This window comes from Pelobates fuscus, chromosome 5, assembly GCF_036172605.1.
Source record: "Pelobates fuscus isolate aPelFus1 chromosome 5, aPelFus1.pri, whole genome shotgun sequence".
NCBI classification, from domain to species: Eukaryota; Metazoa; Chordata; class Amphibia; order Anura; family Pelobatidae; genus Pelobates; species Pelobates fuscus.
This window is the reverse complement of record NC_086321.1, coordinates 180,068,540-180,093,863: the sequence shown is the minus strand read 5'-3', so window position 1 is coordinate 180,093,863 and position 25,324 is coordinate 180,068,540. Positions and strand designations below refer to the sequence as shown.

At 38.9% G+C, this 25,324-nt stretch overlaps 2 protein-coding genes and 1 long non-coding RNA gene across 4 annotated transcripts in view; 2 read left to right on the top strand and 1 right to left on the bottom strand.

Moving 5' to 3' along the window:
- LOC134612681 (uncharacterized) overlaps nt 1-25,324 on the top strand; it is a 645,290-nt gene that overhangs the window by 145,110 nt on the left and 474,856 nt on the right. The gene's annotated exons all lie outside the window — the stretch shown is intronic.
- On the bottom strand, nt 764-18,143 carry METTL17 (methyltransferase like 17). The gene is made up of 14 exons (XM_063454801.1): nt 17,956-18,143; nt 15,258-15,411; nt 13,686-13,832; nt 10,790-10,877; nt 10,340-10,421; nt 9,880-9,953; nt 8,723-8,817; nt 8,427-8,497; nt 7,752-7,859; nt 7,527-7,595; nt 4,994-5,044; nt 3,399-3,491; nt 3,076-3,263; nt 764-1,489 (listed from the first exon to the last, which is right to left on the bottom strand). The coding sequence occupies exons 1-14, from the start codon at nt 18,058-18,060 to the stop codon at nt 1,378-1,380; spliced, it is 1,437 nt and encodes a 478-aa protein (XP_063310871.1). The 5' UTR covers nt 18,061-18,143; the 3' UTR covers nt 764-1,377.
- PARP2 (poly(ADP-ribose) polymerase 2) overlaps nt 18,127-25,324 on the top strand; it is a 79,521-nt gene continuing 72,323 nt past the window's right edge. Inside the window, exons 1-2 of one of the 2 annotated variants that reach the window (XM_063454800.1) lie at nt 18,127-18,315; nt 20,859-21,093. In XM_063454800.1, the coding sequence (XP_063310870.1) occupies nt 18,288-18,315; nt 20,859-21,093 (263 nt within the window). In that variant the 5' untranslated portion in view covers nt 18,127-18,287. Of the gene's footprint in view, nt 18,316-20,855; nt 21,094-25,324 lie in introns of both variants that reach the window. The other variant, XM_063454799.1, reaches the window with a different exon arrangement.

The following is a 25,324-nucleotide window of genomic DNA, read 5'->3' as shown; positions in this document are numbered from 1 at the left end:
AATGGGGGGGGGGGGGAGAGAGGAGGAACCAGTTGTCCCCCTCTGCCTTTGGTGGTGGGTGAGGGCTAATAATGATAATGGTGTCCACCACCATCCCCGCAACATTGTGGCCCGAGTGGTTAGGGGTCCAAAGCCTTGTCACCCCGTTGTAAAAATAGCCTATCTAATCTCACTCACCCCAAGATGGTTAGGAGTCGGGTTTGGTCCATAAGTTCCCACATCAGACAAAGTTGGCTTAAAGATTTGACTATCTTACTTGGAAAGACTTCTTGATACTGATTCCAGTTTACTGGTATTCCTTTGCCTAAATTTGTTCTGGTTCTTGCATTCTCTGTTAATGGACAGAAACTGTAATGCCTGAATATTTCTAAACACCCCCTAAACACATCTTGTCTGCACCAAACCTTTCGGTAACTTAGGGTCCGTTAGGTCTGATCTTGATATTTGTTTTAAACGTCTGCGTATTTCCATACTGCAGTTGGAAGCTAAAGCCCCTGATAGAGAGTAGATGTTGCCAGTAATGGTAAACCAAGCGCTTTGCAGCTATACTACACCACCTTTGCAACATGGCTTCAACATCTGCCTTTACTAGCCACTGCTACAAGCATGGAAAAAACTGATAGAATAGAAAGAAACTGTATGAATGTAAGAAGCAGGTCATTGTTAAGTCTATACATTTCTACACCACCCTTGTCTGCAGGTCTCCTGATCCATATGACTCTGGTCCTGGAACCAAGGAGGAAATTATATAAATCCATAGGAGAAATTGCAAACTCATTCTAGAACGTCACCACTAGTCAATATTAAAATTATTTTAAGCAAACAGAGGTGTGACGTTGATGTGGTAAGATTAAAGGCTGGGGCTTAGGTAACCCCTAATTACCACATGCAAAACTAAAGTATGTAGAGAACCCAGCAGCTGTTAACATGGGAACAGTCAATACACTATGGTTACAGGATAAGAACAGAAAAGAGGAGTCAATTAATTATACTTGTATGGGATGGGCTGTAAGGAAACCTGAAACTGCCTAGCAATGATTGTGCAGACATCGGGAGATATATTAGGCAATCATAACAATTTCATAAAACGAGCTTATGTAACACCTCAGAAAAACAAAATTAATGTTAGTTCACAACCACAGAAATTTCCTGGTAATCCTGTAAATGTAGCCATGGAGAAAATCTTATTTAGTCCAATGTTGAGCTGGGTATATGTAAATATTTACATCCAATCAGGCATTAGAGGGGCCTAATGTTATGTATGTCAAGAGCAACATCACAATAGTTGAGCAAATAGACAGGATTTATCCATCAATGCTATACACACACACACACACACAGTGTCAGATTTGAATCAGTCTCCCTGTTTTCAAGAGGTTATGTGGCAGTGCTTTTCCCACCACTTTCAATTTCCTCAGAGTCTCTAAAGGGTACCACTGCTGGAAGGCGGTCTCCCCATTCACTATTTCTAGCACAACGATAAAGGTCCCTGAGAAGACAAACAAAAAAAATCAAATTTTCATGTTAGTTTTTATTTTTTAAATTGAAAAATAAAGCAATATGTATCATATAGAAAATACAATTCAAACTGTGCATTACTCAGCTGTACATAAATTCATATACCATAGTTTTTTCTTCCCTCTTTCACTCCTCACCACACATCTGCAGAGCTTTTGGATATGGTGATGCAAAGTTATACTCCAATGGTTATGTATAGCTTAAACATAAAAGAGTCAAATCATATTCAATAAAATAAAATGGAAACAGGAATAAATGTATGCTTATGCATTTACAAACTTGTAGGTACCCAGACGACTTCAGCTCATTGATACCCAGTGGTCTGGGTACAGTTCTCCTATTTCCCCAAGTCCTGCATTGTAAATCATTGCAGTATTAAGAGTATCCAGTGGCAGTCTTCCAGGAGTTTATCGGACATTTCATGCAGCTGCGAGCCTGGTGCCACTTCGATTAATTGGCCCTAGTGGGCCTGAGGGGTCCTGGAAAAACATCCTCAGTGAGGACACCCCATATGTTACTTCTTTGTTTATCCTTTAAAGCTATTAATTTCCCAAATATTTATGTATATAGTGCCCCCTATCTTGCATTTTATTCACACAAGGTTTGAATTATTATAAAATCAAAAATGATAAAAAAAAAAATATAGCAACAGAATGTAAAAAGAATGTCTACATTTGAGCATACAGTAAATACAGATAAATCATATATTTCTTTAAATAAAAGGTATTTAAACGGCATTACATTAGCAGTCTAAAGATTGTTAAAGCAAACAGGGAAATGGTCCATTCATGACTCCCTTGACTGTAGGAATAATATGACCATTTAAACTTTCTTTACCGTTTACAGGCATTATATTAGTGACTAGCAGCTTCTGACAGATAAATGTGTTCCTTTACAGGCTGCTAATCATAACAAGAGTATAAATGAGGGTAATTAAGTATTTATGGATTAGCTTTCATACAGCAAAATATATGAAACTAAAATGGTTTATACTCTCTATGGATGTTGATGGGGTTAAAAAACAAATCTGAGCAAATGATCTAAATATGCTGCAACTACAATGGACGCATGATAATACTAGTGACAGCTCTCCACTACAACTCAAAAATGTCTTTGAAAAAAAGTTTTATAGAAACGTAATTGTTAAAAGTTCAAGTTTTAATTGATCCCAGGAATTCTACCCTTTGTTTATTTATAGATTTTGCAATGTTGTACATATTCCTGTAGAGTTAAGTACTGGGCTTATTAAACCATATGTTTAGTCCTTGAGTGAAAAAAAAATATATACTTTATTATATATATTTGGTTTGACAATTATTTGTATTGTCCCTTACATGTGTTATGCATATTACCAAAGTTAATTATTAGTGTAATAACAATGCATAAAATGATACAATGTAGTTCTTTTGTGACTTTCACATCATATAATATGACTATCAGAACAAGAGTAAGTGTAATTGCAGGATGATCTAAAAATATATATTTTTTTCAGTATGTTGGCAGCAAGTAGAGTTTGTAATTTACAAGTAACTGTTCTATACAATGCTTGAAATATACCTTCCATGCCGTCGAGTAGTGATGACATCATGGTAAATCTGACCATCAGCACAGCACATATGACAATGCACGTGGCGTGGCCTGCGCAGTACAGGGCTAATCACACGAGGCCAGTGAGCATCAGCTTCTCCAACAAAATTACGGGCCAATATAAGGAATGAAAACTTTTCGCATTGTTGTTGAGAATTCTGTCATAAAGAGGAGGAAGAAAGGAATGAAAGATTTGTGGCATCTGGACATGCAATATTACAAATAAATTGTTAGGTTTAGATTTTTTGTACATCTTACTACTGAGCTAGCCAGCTCGACTGAAATAAACTTACCAAGCTGAGATGCAGTGGTTGGTAATGCTGTGTAAAGTTACATGGCACTTGAAGTTTTTGAGCAAGTTTGGGACATGCCAGTTCATGCGGGCACTACAAGAAAGTAACTTAAAATAAGGATTATTGACAATTTAAAAATTGTGTGTCAACTTAAATCTAGAAAATAAAATGAACATTTTCTACACTTGTAACAAAAACAAATAACTACAGAAAATGTTCTTCTCTTAAAAGGCGAATGCACAAGACTAATAATGATTATGCTAACTAGGCCAATGCTTCTGAAAACAAAAATTAAAAAGATAAAACCTTTGATTAACTGAAATGGTGCATTATGTGACTGTGGAAAATTGACCCGTACGGTGTAATTGTTTATTCATGCACCTGACAATATGCCTACAAACTCCCTGGTCTTTGTGCACGTGCACGTGTATGTAGAATAACTGATGCAATTTTGAAAGCAACGGGTGGTCAAACCAAATATTTATTTGATTCAGTTTCAGACACTCATTTTGTTAAGTGATAAAAATCACCTATTAATGTTTATAGTTTTGAAAGAATTCTTACATTACAGCATTTTTAACACCTTTCCTGGGGACCTTATGTTCAATACTCTTGAGTTTCACATATATTTCAACATTTTTAAATGAACACTAACCTGTATTCCTGACCTATAATGTTAACAACACCATCTAACCCCCCCATTTGCCCCCTAAATATAGTAAAATATTACTTTTATTCCAGTCTGCTGCTGCTGCTGGCTCTGCCCCTGATCTGCCTGCTTGGCTGACATTATCAGAAGTAGTGATCTCAGCCAATAACAATGCTTTCCCATAGGAAAGAATTTGATTGGTTGAGCGTATCAAGGAGGCAGATTAGGGGCAGAGCCAGCCAGCCAAACTCAGCCCTGGCCAATAAGTATCTCCTCATTTTCTTTTAGCTAGGTTGACATATTCAATTATGTTAACCCTCCAAAAGTAATATTTAGGTGCATGCGCAAAATGAACTCCAAAGAATAAAAATTACATTTCAGATGTAATGCCAAAATAGCGGAGATGGAAAAAAACAAAAACAAACGTCACATGCTCCTAGTTCAGCCATTTTCATTTAAAATGTTAAACCTTTTTTGACAACTACACCTAAAGGATGTCTCCTGGCGGACAACTCAGGAGCAAGACTTTAATTTACAACTTGCAATGCAGGACAGAGTGGGTGCATCTGTTGAAAACAGAGCAAGGAAATGTCATAACGTAAAAATTAAGTAATAAATAATAATAAAAAAAAAAATAATAATAATACATGTCTGAAATCAATGCCGTACACTTTTTTTTTTTTAGCTAAAGTGAATGGACAGAGAGTTTAAAGTAACTGATTAGGAACCACTCAGAATAAAATAACCTGATGGCAAACCTCGGTAATGTAATATTTAGATTTATTTTAAGTACATATTTGAACTTCTCTAAATGTGCTATTTTATTTAAGCTGAATTATAGTTGAATAATTGACTCCTTAAGTAAAGAGACTGACCAAACATAATGGCAATCAAACATACAATGCTCACGCATACGCATACACAAAAACAGACAAAGAATCCTCACCGGAGCAAACATATGTGGTGGACGATGGTCCCAGATCTGTTTGTCCTGTACCTACACAGACCAAAAAAAAAAAAAAAAAAAATCACAAAAGCAAATCACGTGGTAAATTCAGCAAATCTAAAAGATACACTTGTTGCCAATTCAACTGTCACGGTGCACCCCGAGCCCTGCAGACAGCAAGGCATGGCCGCCCCTTTAAGAGAGCTGGCTGGGTTTGGACTGACAGCTCCAGCATCCCAGTCAGGTTCTTTACCACCCCATCGACTTCAGTAGCTGCCTGAGACCTAGTATCTGGTCATTTTGTTTGGTGTTTCCTGCCAGATCTTTGTTACTCTGCTGACTGATTTCCTGGATTCTGACCTCTGCCTGCCTTACGAAATACGATACTCCGCTGCCAGCCCTGACTTCTGCTTCTTGTCTGACCCTGCCTTTGGATTACCACTTTATCTGTACTGTGTTTTTTGTTTTTGCCTCCTCCTTGTGCCATCTCCTTCCAACTCCTGGTAAACTGTTACATCAACAGTCTCATGGTGCCATTATTATGTAATTTTGTCAGTCTAAGAAGAGAGTTTATAGAACCATACTAAGCAAAAGCTTGCCAATTTGAAACCCATATCAAAGTCTCAGGTTATTTCTGTCCTGTTTTAATTGGACACTGGCAGAAACTATTGAAAACTAAACAAACATAACAGAATTAGTTTAAACTAATTTTTTTTTTAATTCTTATTTTTTTGTGCAGTGGTACAGTAAAGATATTGCATTTTATGATAACAGGAGCAATCTCTGTCGCATTGTAATACGGGAAAACTGCCCTTTTTTGTTTGGAGTACAAGAAAACATGACAATGCAATACAGTTATCGTCACATATAAAGGTAACAGTAGAGTCACATTAAGTATTTGCATTTAAAGCTTAACGGACATAAGTTAGGTACGGTACAGGATAGATAGTCGATAGTTAGGTGACCCGACTTACTAGTTGTGTTGGTAAGCTCCATAACCCCGGAGCCTGGCGGGGGAGGTGAGGGAGGAGATGGTGGGTAAGTCGCTTAAGGCTAATAAGCTCATGGTAGTTGGGTGAGGTGACCACTAGAGGGCATTTAAGTTACTGAGCAGTGGAGCAATTAAAAAAATAAAATAAAATAAAAATAAACTATTTCAACGGAGAATGATTAAAACAACGATGTAGATAACAGAGGTGAATGGGTACATGTATGTCCCTGTTGTTGCCTTATCTGGGAGTCGTACAACCAGCAGGTGCAAAGATTGCCATATTATCCACGTCCCAACTAGGAGCAGATTTGCTGCTCTTTGAGACAGAGGCAATTGTAAGTCCCAAAGACTTTAGGAAAGAGTCCGCCTGTGACATAGAATTTATCTTGAAGCGTTGCTCATCCTCTTCCACCGTGAGCACTCTTGGTGAGCCCCATATATATGGGATCCCTGCTTTTCACAATTGGCCTGTCACCTCTTTCATGGATGCCCGCCATTCCAGCATCGATCTACTGAGGTCTTGGAAAAACCTAAGTTCATGTTGTTCGAACATAAATGGTGACTGGCCTTTTGTTGTGGCCAGGAAAGACTTTTTGTTAGACCGTGACCTGAAACTCAGAATGACATCTCTGGAAACTGAGGTTTTGTTGTTGGAGTTCCCTGGCAAGCGGTAAATTACCTCTAGCAGTATGTTCTTGGCCTGCTTGGGTGGTAGTGTGGCGGACAGTAGCCGTCTGATATACTGTGGCAGCTCACCTGCGTCGATTATGTCAGGGATCCCCCTGTTTTTCAGATTGCATTGTTGTGTAATGTCTTCAAGCTGTACCACCTTAACACTGAGCACTGTGTATGCGTTAGAGACCTCTTGGAGCTGGTGGGCAGTGGTGTTTTGCTGGGCCCCCAGGCTCTGTATACTGTCCTCAGTGGAATGGATTCTGACAAACAGTGTGTTCAGGTCTGCTTTTAGCACCACCATTTCAGAGGAGAAGAAGGTTTTGAGGTCAGTGGTCATCGTGAAGATTTCAGATTTAGGAGCCCACTGAGGTTCAGGTTGCCGTTTAAACAGAGCTTTACTGCCTCTATGCTGTGGCTGGTGCCCCTGCTTCATCCTCTGAGATTGATGTGGAGCCATGAGGGGAGTTCAGCATCAGGTCGGCCATTTTGGGCCTACCCGATTGTGAAAGTAGAAGCCCGATATCTCAGGTATGCTCTATCCCCATTATTTTAAAAGAGAAAATACACTAGGCCCAACACACCCAAGAAACAGAGCTTGTCAGAGGTGGAGTTACACCTCCCACAGCAGGGTAGCTAACATAAGTATGTACAGTGTTACATAATATCCTGCTGCACATACAGACCTTTTTAAATCACTGAAGTGGTCATTGTGCTTGGAGTAAGCCTTTAGTTGTAATGAAAGTGTAAAAAAATACTTACATTATAAAATCCACCCTGGAATGAGCCTTAATGTTGACTCTTGTAAGCTTCTAATACATTTCAAATATTAAAGTAGGAACATTTTTCATTTAACTATTTATGACTTACATGTAACACTGTTTCCCGAGCCTCCATGAGAAGCTGATGTCCTTCCTTTGTACCATTTTCCACCAACACCTCAGAAAAGATAAAGAACAGATAGAAAACACTCTGGGTTAGAAAACAACATTTATAATGGAGTTGAACATAAAGTAACAACATGTTTTCCTTATAATAGAATATGTTAGTTATGGGTTAACTATAAGAGAATCAAATAATTTAGATAAAATTTACCAGGAAAGCCCCTGTCTTCCTCCATAAGGTTTGAATGGTTTTCTGCCGTTCAGCCATACTGGAAAGTTCATTCAAAGAAAATGCAGAGACTACAAGATCATACTGCACCTTGAAAAAAATAAAATAAAAATAATGATATATACATATATATATATATATATATATATATATATATATATATATATATATATATATATATCTCAAGAATTATAGAGGCACATAATATGCATAACAAGCTTCTAATCGTTATGACCATTTTAGAAGGAATGTGATCTCCCTTTCCTCTACTCCCTTCACTTTGGGTGTTCAGATGTACGCAAAACTGACATACAATTTCAAGGTTTTATTTGAAACAGGTTTTTATTCATATAACAATGTCTTCTCTAATGAATTATGCTTTTTTACTACCACAGAAATCTTTCAGACAAGTACTCAATGAGCACCCATTAAAGATATAAGATGTGAGAAATTTAAATCCATTTTTTCCAAAATGACATGATATATATATATATATATACACACCGGTATATATATACACACAATGATATAAAAAAGGGACGCATTTACATTTTGAGACAGCCCAATAGGAAACATAATGTGAAAAGTGGTAAACAGAAGAATACGCAAGAAAATTGATTGCTAAATGAAAAGTGACATTTAGAGTCAATGGCTTACCTTTGGAGACAAAGGCAGAAACTGGCGGAAATAAACTCCAGAGACATGCATATCTCCAGTCTCTGTTCCTCCTGCACAGAGACATTCCAAGAAATAAAAGAATTATACACCCATTGCATAGGCACATAGAGAAACAGAAAAAGCAACACACCCTGACTCTTTTTATAATCCAATGTCAAGTTATCGACAGAGCAATAGTATTAGGTTAAAAGTCTAAGATATGGAAATTGAGACAAAAAGTAAGATGTAAGGACTCATGAAAAACTTATTAAAGTCAGAACAGTGGAAGCTTTTACCTTTCATTACCAACTCACTGAGCTTGTTCATTGATGCAGAGCTGTCTACACACATGTATTCACCAATACTGCCTCCCCATATGGCATGGGCTGCCCTGAGAATAAGGTGCAAAAAGAAATGTTAATCACAATATTAAAAAGGTACACCCAATTTAGCTTAAAGAGTATTAAATTGTACCTAAACAATCAGCTACATTTACTAGAGACAAATATATATGTATGTATAAAGTCCATGGGTCCCTGCGAAAAAGATACACAGAACTTAAAATAAAAAAGAACCAAACTGCAACCCAACCAACCTCCCCCCCCCCCCCCCCCCCCCAAAAAAAAAAAAGGTGTACCGTAATTACTATCAAGTGTTCTGCACAGACTGAGCATTCAAAACAGGACAGCTTTAACAAAGGTCAACAAACCAAAGTACTCTGACAGGCAAGTTTTGCATCTCGCAAGACTTGACCAGTAATGTGTATAGATTTGTTTTTATTTTCAAAAAGTTTTATCGTATTATCAGGTTTTTTATGTGGCCTTTAATTGGGGACAAATAAAGATTTACACCACATCCACTATGTTAGCAGCATAACCTAAGCCAATGCACCTTACGTTTCCATGTTACTGAATACAATTTACTATAAAAAAAAAAACACAGCCTATGAATTACGGTCTGCTATGCTTTGCTATGGCCATCACTAAGAAAGCTTTTTGTGCATTACAGTTTTCATGTAAAGTTTATTTTCTGCATAAAAACTTGAAGAATTCCTTTAACATCAATGTTAGACACAATCTACCTTGTAGTTTGCTATTTAAATGTAAAATAACTGGTATCCATCTGACAGCATTTAAATGCCAAATACTGCTTTACAATAATTTTCACGTGGTTTTGGGCAGAATGTAAAAACTATAGTTGTGTTGAAAAAAAAAAAAAAAAAAAATTATGGCAACACTTTATTTTTTGCCAACAATCTTTGCACTGGCCATGTCTCCAGGTCAGATAGATTGTATTATAACAAATTCCTTTATTGTAAGGCCCTCTATAGTATCTATATAACGAGTGCACATCCTATACTTTTTCTGTATATACACATTAGGATTAAACCCTGCCAACTGTACATTGTATAGAGCCAGTCACATCTGAATGAAAAACTATGGTCTCTGCTTACCATGTTACTGATCCCACACCAGAACCAAAATCCAGAAGCGTCTGTGGATTGAAATCAGGAACACGCTGACGAATCTTGGGAATAGGAAGATTTAATACAGTAAAAATCCAGGATAAATCTCCTAGTGAATAAACTATATTGATAAACTTAATGTAGAGAGACTGTATGAAACTCTACTCAATCATCTTGTCAGCTAGAGCTCAAATTATGTTCACGGACCATATCTCGCACATGTGACAGAGTATAAAGTAATGACAGTCCCATGTATGCTGTAAGTTTCCTGACCTAAGAAATGAACAATAGGTATGTTCTATATATTATTTAATTGTTCTTAATGGTTTCTTTTATAAACAATTAATAAATGTTCAATCAAAGCTACTTCTTTCATGTAGTTTAAAAAAAAAACTGGGCAGTTTGAGAAAATCATTAAATCAATTGTTCAATATGTAGATAGCCTCACCTCTTGTAGAGCTCTTGTTACAGCAGCAAATCCTCCATCAAAGCGGGCAGCTAAGTACACCAGACAAAGTTCATCAGTGTAACTGTGACAAACACAAAATGAAAATATATGTGTGATATGAGAATTTCCCATATAGAATCCTTTATTTTAGATCTAATGTACAAACAGTCAAACCTGGAAATGAATTAAAATAAGAACTCTACTAAAAGAGAACAGTGAAGCAACAATATATATAACAGGATGTGTAGTTGCATGCCCAGATCCTTTACTCTCCATGGGGCCAGGAACATTGTGCTCCCAGTGACCCCATTTAACAATGGTGGCCTAGAGAGAGCACTGCTGTGGATCACAGCTATCTAGATGCCTCCAGTTTTCTCTTTGCACACAATTTATGAGACATAGGGCATAAGGACATGACATGGGCTGATATATTACATGGCAGTTCCCTACCTCAGAGGCTGCCAGTGGTAAGTATTCTTCCGCAGAGTTTTCAGTACAATATTCCGTACCTTCTCCTCCTGAACAGAGACATCCTCCTCTGTTAAAGACATTCAAATGGTAAATACTATTATACCTGCCTCCTATGTAAATATACTGGTGAAAAGCTTCAAGGGATCAATCATTTTATAGTACTTTCTCCTGTAAGTGTATTAGTTTCTTGAGTTGATCTTGATCACCAAGTAGAACCAGACAAGGAATTATTATTTACTGTCATTTTGCTGCAAACTCAGAAAAGGCTGGTGACTAGTGTTAGTAAATTGAAGAACGTTGCAAGGTTGACAATGTAGTAGAAGCAAAAATGATAGTATACATCTTCACTCATCATTGTTTTTAAATGGAATAGGCACAAACAAGACTGGTTTATAAACTAAACATCTGGTATTATTTAACATCCATTTAGAAGGTGAATACCTCAGCATGTCACTCAAATATGTATAAAACCGAATAAATTGTACATCTCTGGTTTATTTCTCCATATAATAGATCTTAAAGGGTCACTAGTAACCAAAATAACTTTAACAATTATTTTTTTTTATTTTTGGTATAGGTCATGCCTCTGAAAATCTCACTGCTCAATTATCGGACATTTAGGAGGCAAATCACTTGTTTCTGGCCACAGAATTTGCAAAGATTAGATGACTCTTTACAGGTGAATACAAAATTAAAAAGATTAAAAAGGTTTAAAAATAAGGTGCTCCTATCACCAATGTGAGTCACTTATCACATAAAATAATACAAAATACAAACAGAAGTGGGTGGTGAGAGCACTCTAATGAATATTACCCTTTTCCAGTAACATAACGTTGTTTTGTTAACCTAAAAACAAGCATAGAAGTACATAGGGTTATAACGTAATAATTCAATACATCCAATTAGTTATTGGAAAAGACTGGCTCAGACTAACAGCATATCAGCACAACGTGAATTTTCTTTAGCTTCAACGCGTTTCGGCCGGTGGCCTTTCTCAAGAGTTCTGTTCTCATCTTCTGTGTAAAAAAAAAAAAAAAAGAGATAAAAACAACTTACCATTCGATGTTTTCTTTCTTCTAAAATCTTCTTTCTTCAGCCCCAAAAAAGGCCAAATAAAAAGCCATAATAACCGACGCAATTAAAAAAAAAAAAAAAAAAAAAGCGCAAAAAAACAAAACAAAACAATCCATGTTCACCCATGGAGGGCTCCGCGCAGACTGAGCTTTGCAGGGCGGGGGAAGGCTTATAAAGCCTTGCCACGCCCTGCAATTAGGCTAAGAAAACTCTGATTGGCTGGTTTAAGCCAATCAGAGTGCTCTGTGTCATTTTACACAGCGTGGGAAAATTCAAAAGAACTTTCCCACGCTGTGTAAAATGACAGATCACTGTGATTGGATGGATTTCAAGCCATCCAATCACAGTGCTCTGTGTCATTTTACAAGCGTGGGAAAATTCCAAAGAACTTTCCCACGCTTGTAAAATGACACAGAGCACTGTGATTGGATGGCTTGAAATCCATCCAATCACAGTGCTCTGTGTCATTTTACACAGCGTGGGAAAATTCTTTGGAATTTTCCCACGCTGTGTAAAATGACAGAGAGCACTCTGATTGGCTTAAACCAGCCAATCAGAGTTTTCTTAGCCTAATTGCAGGGCATGGCAAGGCTTTATAAGCCTTCCCCCGCCCTGCAAAGCTCAGTCTGCGCGGAGCCCTCCATGGGTGAACATGGATTGGTTTTTTTGCGTTCGTTTTTTTTTTATTGCGTCGGTTATTATGGCTTTTTATTTGGCCTTTTTTGGGGCTGAAGAAAGAAGATTTTAGAAGAAAGAAAACATCGAATGGTAAGTTGTTTTTATCTCATTTATTTTTTTTTTTTTTACAGGTTTTTAGTTAAATGTCCCCCCCTCATTATTTTTAGGGTGAGGGGGGTAGGTAGGGAGATAATTTTTTGTTGGGGGGGAGGGTTAACTAGGTCCCCCCCTTTGTATTTAGGGCCCCCACCCACCCATCAGGGGTGGGGGTCGGGGGGGACAATAGGACCCCCCCTTATTGATAATTTTAGGGCCCCCACCCGCCGCTCAGGGGTGGGGGCCGGGGGGGGACAGTAGGTCCCCCCCCTTATTGATAATTTTAGGGCCCCCACCCGCCGCTCAGGGGTGGGGGCCGGGGGGGGACAGTAGGTCCCCCCCTTATTGATAATTTTAGGGCCCCCACCCGCCGCACAGGGGTGGGGGCAAGGAGAGTAGGTCTCCCCCCCCCTCCCCCTTCAACCACTATTGTGGACAGAAAGAGTCCCTGTGGGTTCTGGCTTCAGCTGAAGCCACTCCCACAGCAGTGCTGACAGCCTCAGCACACAAAGCGTGTCCACAGTGCTTTGTGTGCTGATAGCCCGTCTGATGTATTCACCCATGCGTGAATACGTCATACGTGAGGCCTTTTTAGGGCCTCTGAACTCGGAAGTCCCTCTGGTGGCCATCTGATTGACTGCAACAAGAGGTGTTCCAAGCTTCCAATGTAAACACTGCATTTTCTCAGAAAATACAGTGCTTACAAGAAAAAGGCTGCAGGGAGCTGTAGCACTCACCTGAACAACCTCATTAAGCTGAAGTTGTTCAGGTGACTATAGTGTCCCTTTAAGGATTACCCAGTTTTGTCTAAGGTGTTTTTAGGAAAAAAATAGAAAAAACACCTTAGACACAATTGGATCACCCCTAAATCCTGAACTGGTAGGTGTGCCTTGAGGACTGGGTTGGGAAACACTGGTTTAGATGACGATAGTGTCACTTTAAGAGAATACAGTCACCTATTGTATTAAAAGAATTTGCTATGTAATGAAATGGCCAAGACATTTTGCGCTGTTTGTCATACACATACCTGGAATGCTTCCCATATAGGTTTTGGTCTTCCTCTCCAACTCTGCAGCCTGTGCTCTCAAATCACTTTCTTCAGCTGGTCGTTTCCGACTCCAGAGGTAATTTTTCAGGGCTGTGACACGATCCTCCAGCTGTCTGATGGAGCATTCTGAAAACATGAGCCATTATTTGAGGGAATGATAAACAGGCTACCAAAAAATACAAAATACAGAGTGCAGTAAAGAGCAAATTTAAAGTGATACGGTCACAACTACTAATTTAGAACAACCAAATAGCTATGGACTATTAAATTATTAGGAAAGCTATTAACAATATTAAATTGAGCCCATTGTGGTAAGACACCCATACCCACTAATCCAAGATGACCTCAATATCAAAATACAAAAAAAAAAAAAAAAAAAAAAAAAATAACATAATCTGACATCATAATTATAAAAGCTATGTATGGTTAAAAATATAAGCTGCAATGATCCCACAGCAGTATGAAAAAAATAAATAAAAAAATACATTAAAATTTAAATAAAACATGTATTCCAGTACCAGAACAGTCTCCAATCTTCCTGCGGTAAAGCCACCAGTCCTGATTACTATTGTCTAGTCATATTTACAAGGCAATCAATGAATCCATTGCCCAAAATATTTAATTAATTAATCTTTTTCAGTCAGAAGCGCTCTGTGAGTGTGTGTGTGTGATGGCCACTAGTAAGTGTGGAAACTTCAAAATGTAAACAGAGCAGTTTTTATAGAAACAGCATTGGTTTCAACTGCAAGGCTATAGGGGAAGAACCCATTGTCCCAAAATAAGAAGAGATTTCTGGTGCTTAGATTGTACCTTTAAGGTCAGTGTATAAGCAAATGTATAGATCCCAGTCTGAAAGTATTTGGGCAAATTCTCCATGTGGTTTGCTCAGAACAGGACTGCATTTGTTAAGCATTGTGATTAGCTGGATGTACAAACAGACCAGAGGAAACAAAAATCACCTACCTACAAACTCTTAAACCTTATTTTCTTCCCCCTTTATATAATGTCAGGGTAATTTTTATTTTATTTATGCATATAACACATCTGTCCAGGGTTCGGTGGGAATGTCAAAATTTTCCCACATCAGGGAACAACAGGGAAAATGTCTCCAAACAGCAGAGTTCAAGTGCATTGTTAGATGCGTTCGCCCCATGCAAAATGCCATCAGGCCTTTCCTAGGCCTTCCTGATATGCAATCACACCAGACTGGTAATACACCCCTTATAACTGTGTCATGAAACTTAGTTGAAGTGATGATGCCACTTTAAATAAATAGATAGGTTCAGCATCAATTTTCAGTGGAAAACAATAAGATTTGTAAACGTCAGGTGTAGTGCAGTCTACCCTTTAAGCAATATCCCATGGATATAGTTGCATACAGTTAACTTTTTTGCAGCAAAATTACAAAATGCAACAATTTAGTTTACTGTATGGGAAAGCCCTGATTTGTTTGTATGATTGAATGTGATATAGTTTAATTCTATTCTATTCCTAAAATTTCTACTGAACGAAATATCTACACAATATAGAAGCTGCCGCCAGGTTACTTACCTTTCAGAAGAACCTGAACAGCATTGTGGGCCTTTTGTGGTAAACAAATTAATTTTAAGTGCAGGATTCCAGGATGTTTCCGGTGAGGCACTTGAGACAGAAAGCCTGTTGAGTTGTCAAGCTGTGACAGTCCAGGAGCCTGTGTGCTCAGAGTCTATAACAGTAGAAACATGAGAAATGTACCTGATAACACTATACAAAGCTAAAGATGGAAGTTTTAAGAAGTACACAAAAGAATGTGACAGATTAAAAAGAAGGTATAGTAATGATTCTTGGTCAGGACCCAAAAGTGGGGTAAAATTCCTAACCCACAAAAATGTAGTTTGTCCAAATTGATTAATCTGAGAAATCTCACTGTTCTCTCTAGCTCTCACCCATGGGCACCTACTAATAAGGAGGTGGGGGACACTAAGTGGAGAAAACAAACAAACATGAGGATTCTATTACGGTTCAGATATACATGTACCTCTTAAAGAAAGCCTGGGTGCATGGCAATATACCCTGGCAACAAAGACATTGTGCATATGAAATGACACTTTCACACAAAACTGAGACATGAAAGTGAACGCAACAGTTTTTATACACATTCCAGTGTACCTGTATATGTTATACAGAGTATTTCAGTTAGCAGCAGTATGTGTGTGAAAGAGTGCATCCCTTCCTCAAATGCATCCTTTGAGATATAGATCTATATCTATCTCAACATTTCAGTACCATCACTTGACTTTTCTCAAGGCTTGTAGTATCACTCCAAATGTCTTTAAAGTGCAAGCTGACCTGCCACATCAAGGCAAATGCACGTGACTTTTTTTGTTTTTTTTTATTCTATTTTTGGGGGCTGATGAGTACTATAGTCATTGCTGCCGTCCAGGAGAAATGGGAGGTTGATCGCAGGGCTTAGTTTTGTATGTTTGTATTACACATATTACAGTGTTGCAACCTACACTGTTTGTGTGCCTTATTAAGTATTAATAAGTGCTTTGGGGTTTATAAAAAAAAAAAAAAAAAATACCCCTTGGCTGTTTAATACATGACCCTACTCGCGGTAAAGTCCCTACTCGCGGTAGATACTGTGGGAATTAGGGAGTTATCTACTAAGTGGCTGCAAGATGCAGCCACAGCACGAATAGGATCGGAAATTCTGATCCGAACAAAGTCCTAAAGCCGTCCTAACACGAATGGAGAAACTGTTCTAAATGACAGCACTTATGGGAAAAGTGAAAGGAGGCTTCACGGGAATACGGAGGAAAGGTGAGAATTGTGGGGAAATTGCTCTGATCACCGGAAATGAAGCACACTTTGCTCCTCCGCTGGTCAGGCGTGGGAAACCTCCATAAGACAAATAGTCTCTACTTTGTCTTATGTTTTAAAGAAAACTAGAGCAGACAGGAAGAAATGAAGAACAGATCCTGACAGAGGGAGAGAAGAGGAATCGATCAACGAAAGGGAAGTTCGGCATGACAGTGCCGATTTAAAGCATAAAAAAGTATGGACTACTTTGTAGTATGTATTTTTCCTACGCTTGACCAGATTTGACCGAAGGAGGAGCTTAAGTCCACTCCATTTCCTGTAGTCAAAGAAATGTTCCCACATTGTTCATTTGTGCTAGGACGCCCTTATTCACTAATACCAAGTAACTTTTTACCTAGATAATTTTAGTAGATAGCTCCCTAATACCATTGAAATTATGGAGCTATATACTAAGCAGCTGCAGAATTAGCACCAATAAGAGTGCCCCGATAGGGTACATTTTTAGCCTTGTGTGATTGGTAACTTATACATTTGTATTCCCAAGAGCGGGCACAGACAGGAGGGAAGTGGACAAACCTGCTGGAGTAAATGCAATACTATTGAAATCAATATTTCCATATTTCTAGTTATGAGTGAATTCTATATAGCACATAATGTCTTAACTATGTAATTCAAGAAAATTCAATAAAAGAGCGGCGGGAGAGTAGTCTGAATTGGGTTACAGGGTGCGCACACATCCCGTGCAGCTACCTTGCCTCAGCCATTGGACTAACACTGCAAGCCGTGAGCCACTTCCAAGACCCGGGATGTGAGACTGCATCGGCCGTGCGAGACATGGGAGGGGCGAGGGATGTGCCTCAATCTGCGGCACAGCCTCCCCCTCACCGCGCTGCCTGGCGTCTTCTGCATGGTCCCACACCACGTGACGGGCCGATCCACTCCAGCGTGGGGTTGCTGGGGACTCACTCACCCTGAGTATCGAGTGACACCCTGCAAGGGCGACAATGGGCTCTTCTCTCAGACCTTCCCTGAGGTATAGATATGGGAGTGACATCACTAACGTGACGCGCTCAGTAGGTGACCTCAGCAATGAGCTTCCCTTCCGCACATCTCCAAATGAACGAACGACCTCTATATATGTATCGTAGTCAATATAATACGTACACTTATTGTGACAATTGCTTGTTTTTTTTGATTCAAATAGTTTTCCTTTGTTTTTCAAACTATTCAGATGAAATACGCTTTACAAAATAGAAATAGCAAAAATCACAATCAGAACATTTGTAAAGTGTTGGCAACGCCAACACTGGACTGATCCCAGCAACACTTGCTCCCAGTATGCAAATGAAGAGGGTGGAGCCTGAGAGCACGTGCACTCCTGAACCCACGGCGCTAAGGAAACGTTTTGAATTACGCACATACAGTGTCTATGTTACAAATGACTTACTCGAAGCTGCTGGAATCGGAGCCGTGACAGCAACATGGTGCAACGCCCTCCGTGCCAGCCGTTAGCCTTAACTGAATGCCAATAAAAGCAACAGTCTTCTCTCATAAGCCGAACCCCATATACAGCATTTTAACCTTCAGCCAATCTACACTAACAGCAGCGGCTAGCCAATCACCGCGCTCATACGGGAACGACGCATTTTCCTTCGGTAGCTGGGTGGATCCTACGGCCTATCGTGTCACATGACAGTGTTGAGTGACACTTACTGCGACCAATAAGCGAATAGGCCAGCTTTCCATTGGCGTCTTGGAAATAGTCACCGATCTGAGAACATGTCTGGGCGAAGCGGGAGAGGCCGGGGTGAGCGATACCGTTAACGGGGGGAACATTATTAAACAGCGAACTGAGAGCCAAATTGTCAATTAATAAAATACCTCATGGTTTGTAGAGGTGTTCTCCCCACACACTATAACCACTGCGCACACTATAACCATAACACACACTAAAATCACAACCACTGTGCACACTACAACCACTGCGCACACTATAATCACAACAAACACTATAACCACTGCGCACACTATAACCATAACCACTGCGCACACTATAACCACAACACACACCAAAATCACAACCACTGTGCACACTATAATCACAACAAACACTATAACCACTGCGCACACTATAATCACAACTAACAGTATAACCACTGTGCACACTATAACCACTGTGCACACTATAATCACAACAAACACTATAATCACAACACACTATGACAACTGCGCACACTATAATCACAACTAACAGTATAACCACTGTGCACACTATAATCACAACTAACACTATAACCACTGTGCACACTATAATCACAACTAACACTATAACCACTGTGCACACTATAATCACAACAAACACTATAACCACTGCGCACACTATAATCACAACTAACAGTATAACCACTGTGCACACTATAACCACTGTGCACACTATAATCACAACAAACACTATAATCACAACACACTATAACAACTGCGCACACTATAATCACAACTAACAGTATAACCACTGTGCACACTATAATCACAACTAACACTATAACCACTGTGCACACTATAATCACAACTAACACTATAACCACTGTGCACACTATAATCACAACTAGCACTATAACCACTGCGCACACTATAATCACAACTAACACTATAACCGCTGTGCACACTATAATCACAACACACTATAACAACTGCACACACTATAACCACAACAAACCCTATAATCACAACAAAACACTATACTCACAAGGCCCTATTAGTCTCATTTTTACAATTCGGCTTCCGCAATCTGCTTTATAGTGAATAAACCCCACTGTTACCGAATTCTCTGCAGCCTGAATGTGTGGGAGAAGTTGGCCTGTGTCTGGGTCGATGGTTATTGTATCTAATTGGGAGGAGCAAGTTTTCCTTATGATTTACAATCTAATTAAATAAAATGTATGTACAGACTAAAAAGGGAGCATGAGTAGATAAGGGTGCACATAGTTATTCACTAAACAGCCAATTGCAGAAAAGTCCAAATGGTAAACTTTATCTGGCCAAAATAGTTTGATTTGTAGCTGAAGCTATAACTGAATTGTAGATTATTATTTTTTCCAGCTGTTTTCCATTCAGATTCTAGTTCAGAGGAGACTTGTTTTAATTGCTAAAGTGAGAGTTTGAAGTTAATTTCAAATGTGAGGTCAAACTAGCTGAATTGGAAAAATTATGTCCACTATGATTTCAATTCGGCTACTCTCACCTGAAAAGGTAATCATAGTGAATAACACTGCCTATAGGGAAAGTATTATTGTAAATATTTAATTGTGATCATTTTTTTTTTTTTTTGGTTAAAGTAAGCAGGGAAAAAACTGAAAACATTTCAACACCATAGATTAGGGACTTGGTGTATATTTTGGTTTTCTAACACACTATCAAAACTTTATATAAACCTATATCTTAATGTTAAATGTATGTGTGATTATGAAGATTTCTTTTTTTCCATTCACTACTCATAAAATATATTTATTTCAGTATTTTTGCATACTGCAACACATTGCATACTGCCATACTCTTGTTTTTTGACATCATATACACACACCTAAAGATTTCCACTAGCCATTGCCAAGTGAAAAAAATGGCCTGGAGAGTATGCAATAGCAAGTAACTTCTAAGGTCTGGTTAGCAGTACAGCATTTCATAGTTTAAACCCTGATATATAATGTACTCAGCTGTTGTCAAAAAGCCTTTATGAACTTGCAAAAATGAGATGCTATGAAAATGTCTCTAACTATAGGCATAAAAGGAACATTTGTAATATTGTGAAATACATAGCTTTAAAAATAAATAAATATTCGTTTTACTTTAAACTTAATGGCTTACTACAATCACCATAATCGTTACAGCCTGCTGTAGAGGTAATGATGGAGTACCCGGGCCCTTTTTATTGGTAATGGAGCAAAACATCTTACAACAGTTTGCAGTGTTACCGAGCACCGAGGGTCCTCCAGTGACGGCCAACAGGTTCTGTAAAGCTGCAGAACCCCAAAGTCAATGCCACGGCCATTCAATGACTGTGTGCATTAGTTTATTGCTCTCTGCCAATGAATGCAATTCTGTGCTTAGGAATATGCAAAGAATTGGCATAAACCTGCCTGTAATTCTAGTTCCATGATGACTAATGACACCGCTAAGACGCTGCAAAGCAGTTATACTCCTTATGTGCAGTGGTTCAAAGCAACACGTTGCAAATACAGACACAAAGTACAATGACCACTTCAAATGACTGAAGTAGTCATGGTGCTTGGAGTAACCATTTTATCATGTTTCGCTCCTTTAATTTAACTTCATTACCCCCCCTTTCCCCAGCAGTGGCTTCTCAGAAAAGAAAAGCTGAAACAGATTTAGAACCAACGATTGAAGTAAAACTTGAGCCTGAAGACCTGAGTACTGAAGTAAAACTTGAGCCTGAAGACCTGAGTACTAGTTCTGACAGATCAAAGTCTGTAGTAAAAGAAGAAGTTGAGACACGCTGGGAATGGCAAGATGGGGACGTGTGGATGGCTTATGCTCCTGAACTGAACACTCATATTAATCAGGCATTCAGGTGAGGAATTCAATATGACCAACCCATGACTTCTCTTTGACCATTGAAATTAAGATTGTTAGTTTTTATATTATTTCTCAATATGTAATTTGCATTTTACTGTGGCACTTTAGCTGTAATTTTACTATTGGCTAAGAATGTTTTCCAAAGCAGAGCAAATTGATATTACTAATGTAGGAACTGCTTTAGCACATCAGTGCAGCTGGCCAGTACCATGGGTTACTGATAGTGCTCGTAAACAGCTCACTATGGGTCTAATTCAGGGAACTCCTGTCACATTAACAATGTAAACTGTTTGCTGCTTTGTCTGTCCCTGTAAGATAGTTATCAAACTATAAGGCACAGATGGCAGCAGCAAAGATTGCTGATTCAACCAGATGCTCAGTGGTTCTTTTTATAATTATATCAGCTTGCTGCGGGCATTGATTTTTAAGAGATTTGCACTGCACATCAAGGCCTCCCAACCGTCCTTATTTCAGCAGGACAGTCCTGATTTTCATGTCTATTTCACCATCCCAATTTAGTTTCCTAAATTGTGCTGTGTGCAGGGCACTAGGACCCTGCAGAGATCACTGAAACAGTACTCTGTGCTGGGTCTGCCATCATTGGGCCTGTCTTTGGCATTGTCAGGCAGCCTGGTGTATATTCATGCCAGTCTGACTTGCCGTACAATTTAGTAGACTGGCTCCCATCACCACACTTCCCTGGACATCCAAGTATGCACATCTTCCACGAGCATTGCTATAAAAAGGTGAACTATGCTCTCTCTACATTTTATGATCTGCACTGTAACGGATCACCTGGCACCCCGACTGGGCACCTCTGCCAACAGGTGCTTCTTAGCTGACGCTGAGGACCATAAGCACCGCAGACTCCTCAACCGCTGTAGCTGAGCTGGGATCTCGCCGTCTTCCTCCCACCCTGGACAATCCTCTGATACCCAGGAACGTGTGGGAAGGACCTTTCATACTCCAGAGAGCGTAGCAGGAACAGCTCTTATAAGAGCTAGTGATTAGAACCCAGGGGAGTATAGAATCCCCAGTGTGAATATAGCAGTTCCCCTCCAAGCACGAGACCAAGTTACATGTTGAGGGTAAAACAGGACCTCAATTTTAATGGAGGTACACTGGCCTTTTATGCAAGTTTCCCAACAAAGGTGACAACCAGGTGGACCTTGTTGGGCACAGGGACACAAAGTGTACAAGCCAATAAAAACAATGTGACAGTGAATGACACTCCAACATACAGTACATAATCCCTCCCGTCTGCCTGTGATATAATTAAGGCAGATGATGCATTAACGTAATTATCCCCAGGCAGAAAAAAACACACATTTTTATTAAGTACCCCAAAACACAACATATCCCCATAAATCTTACATCCCCTGATGTGGGTAAACAACATATCCAAAAATCACCCAGATCAGATAAGGTGTTCAGAAATTTTATGGAAGTCATATTTTTGCGCAGGCATGGTCCCATGCCCAAAACAGTTCCATAGAAACGCGTCTAAATGCCGCTGGAGGACCGACCGGGAACCACAAGGTTTTCATGCCGAAAATAGTTTCAGGGCATTCGCTGCTAAGTCCCCCTGAAGTCTGTTTGTGGTTTTGGTCCATACGAACAAGATGGCCGCCACCACGTGTTCAAATGTTGAATGGCGGCCACTTCAACTGTTTGGGAGTTCGAAGAAACATTGTTTAAAGTCCCAATATCCACAAATAGGGTCTCACAACCACAATAAATGAAAGGGGCCATAGTCACAGGGTAAAAGGCTGGCAAGTAGTCCCCTCCAAACCCCATGCACAAAGAAATTATTTATTTGTCGTATTTATTACATACAATTAACCGTTTACTTAGCACACACAGATAATTTTTTATCATAAAATGGCAGACCTGTGATAAAAACAAAAGGATAAGGTCCAAAAAAATGGACCTAGGGTAAAGAGAATAAAACCTGTGATAAGCCTACAAAAATTAGGGGATGATCTGACTTTCACTGAAGTTAGAAAGCCTTTAACATAAATTCCTTTTTTCAGCATAAATACCTTTTCAGAATCAATTCTTCCATATTCAATGTCTCACGAACCAGCTGAGATGTATGTGCTCAGGAGAAAAGATGCAATAAAATTGTAGTGCACATTCAGAAGTATAGTAAAAATAAATTTAATAACTTACATCACAGTATAAAACAATAGGTGTAATCTCTCTTTCACCACCAGGGGTCCTACGCGTTTCGTCCGTGTATGGGACTTCCTCAGGGACTTCAGTAACAGATAATGACAGGATACAAGTGAACAGTAAAAATCCCTTCCCTCTTCCACCCTTTATACCTCCCCCAATGTCCACATAACCAATTATTCAAAGCAGGTGTTTCGTTCTTCGGTCCGGTTTCTATGACGTCATCTCGTGCGCCGTTCAGTTACTCATGCGTTCCAGCCGAAACCCGGAAGTTTATCATAACCGATCCTTTTCTTTTTTATCTTCATCTCAGTATCAAGTGGATGTAGCGTATATGGACAGGGGGCAAAGAAGAGAGGGGGGAGGGATATTAGAAACTCTAAATGGCACTACTATATTTAAGTGTGCTTAATGCACATACAATATTAAATGAATTTATAGAAGCCTTTCTGGCAACATGCTTCTATATTAGAAATATACCAAACATAAAAAATTAATACATTATAACATTGTATATAAAAATATCATTATTAAAAATAAAGATACAAATAAAAGATACAGAAAACCTTCTTTTTCCTTCAAAAGAGCACACACACTTTTAAGGTGAACAAGACTGTGATATCCCAATATATGTTGCATTTTCTCCATTATTCCATAAAATAAAAATAAAATCCAATTAATTATAATTAAAACTCAAAGTTGTGCAATTTAATTAGAATATGGTTCAATTAATTTAGAATTAATACGATTAGAATATTAAATAAGATTAAATTTGATTTGGAATTTGTACGATTAGAATCCAATTAGAGTTAAATGATTTAATTGAACTTTGATTTAAATTCAATATAGACTAGAAAAGGGAATAATTTGATAATACAAATTCCCCCCTTTAAATTTGATGATCTAAATATCCTAAATGCAGATATAAGGTGGATACTTTGAATACTACAAAAGGAATATGGAAAAAATGCAACATTCGGACTATCTTCAAATTACTGGTACAGCAATGGGGACCAGGTTCGCCCCCAGTTATGCCAACATATATATGCGGGATTGGGAGTCCAACCACATATGGAGGGGGCATGGCTGGGTAGCGAACCTGGTCCTATGGAAGCGTTTTATAGACAATGTTATAATGATCTGGCAAGGATCACGTAAAGAATTACAGTTCTTTCTTGATTATATTTGTAACAATGATTATGGCTTAAAATTTACCTATGAAATAGACCCCATAACAATTAATTTCTTAGATGTTTGTTTTTTTTGTTGAAAATCAAACTATACAATCGAAATGTCATTTTTAAAAAACCGAAGGTAATAGCTATATACATAGGAAGAGTTGCCACCACGAGAAATGGTTGGAAACTATTCCAAAAAGTCAACTAACAAGAATTCGACGAAATTGCTCAAGAGATGTAGACTTTCAAGAGCAGGCTAAACACTTGAAAAATAAATTTTTAACAAAGAAATATAAATCAGTATTATTAGAAAAAGAAACTAAAGAAATTGAAAAGAAAGACAGAAAGGACCTTATGATATCTAATCCAAAAAAGACCACAACAAAAAAAGATTACCGTATATACTCGAGTATAAGCCGAGTTTTTCAGCCCATTTTTTGTGCTGAAAAACCCCAACTCGGCTTATACTCGAGTCAGAGTCTGTATTATGGCAATTTGCATTGCCATAATACAGACTGGGGGGAGAGGGGTGCTGGCAGAGCTGTACTTACCTTTCCTGCAGCTCCTGTCAGCTCTCTCCTCCTCCGCGCCGTCCGTTCAGCACCTCGGTCAGCTCCCAGTGTAAGTCTCGCGAGAGCCGCGGCTCTCGCGAGACTTACAGTGGGAGCTGACAGAGGGAGCTGCACAGACCGCGCGGAGGAGGAGAGAGCTGACAGGAGCTGCAGGAAAGGTAAGTACAGCTCTGCCAGCCCCCCTCTCCCCCCAACTGAACTGCCAATGACACTGGACCACCAGGGAAGGAGCCCCCCTCCCTGCCATATATCAAGCAGGGAGGGGGGACGAAAAAAAAATATAATAAAAAAAAATAAAAAT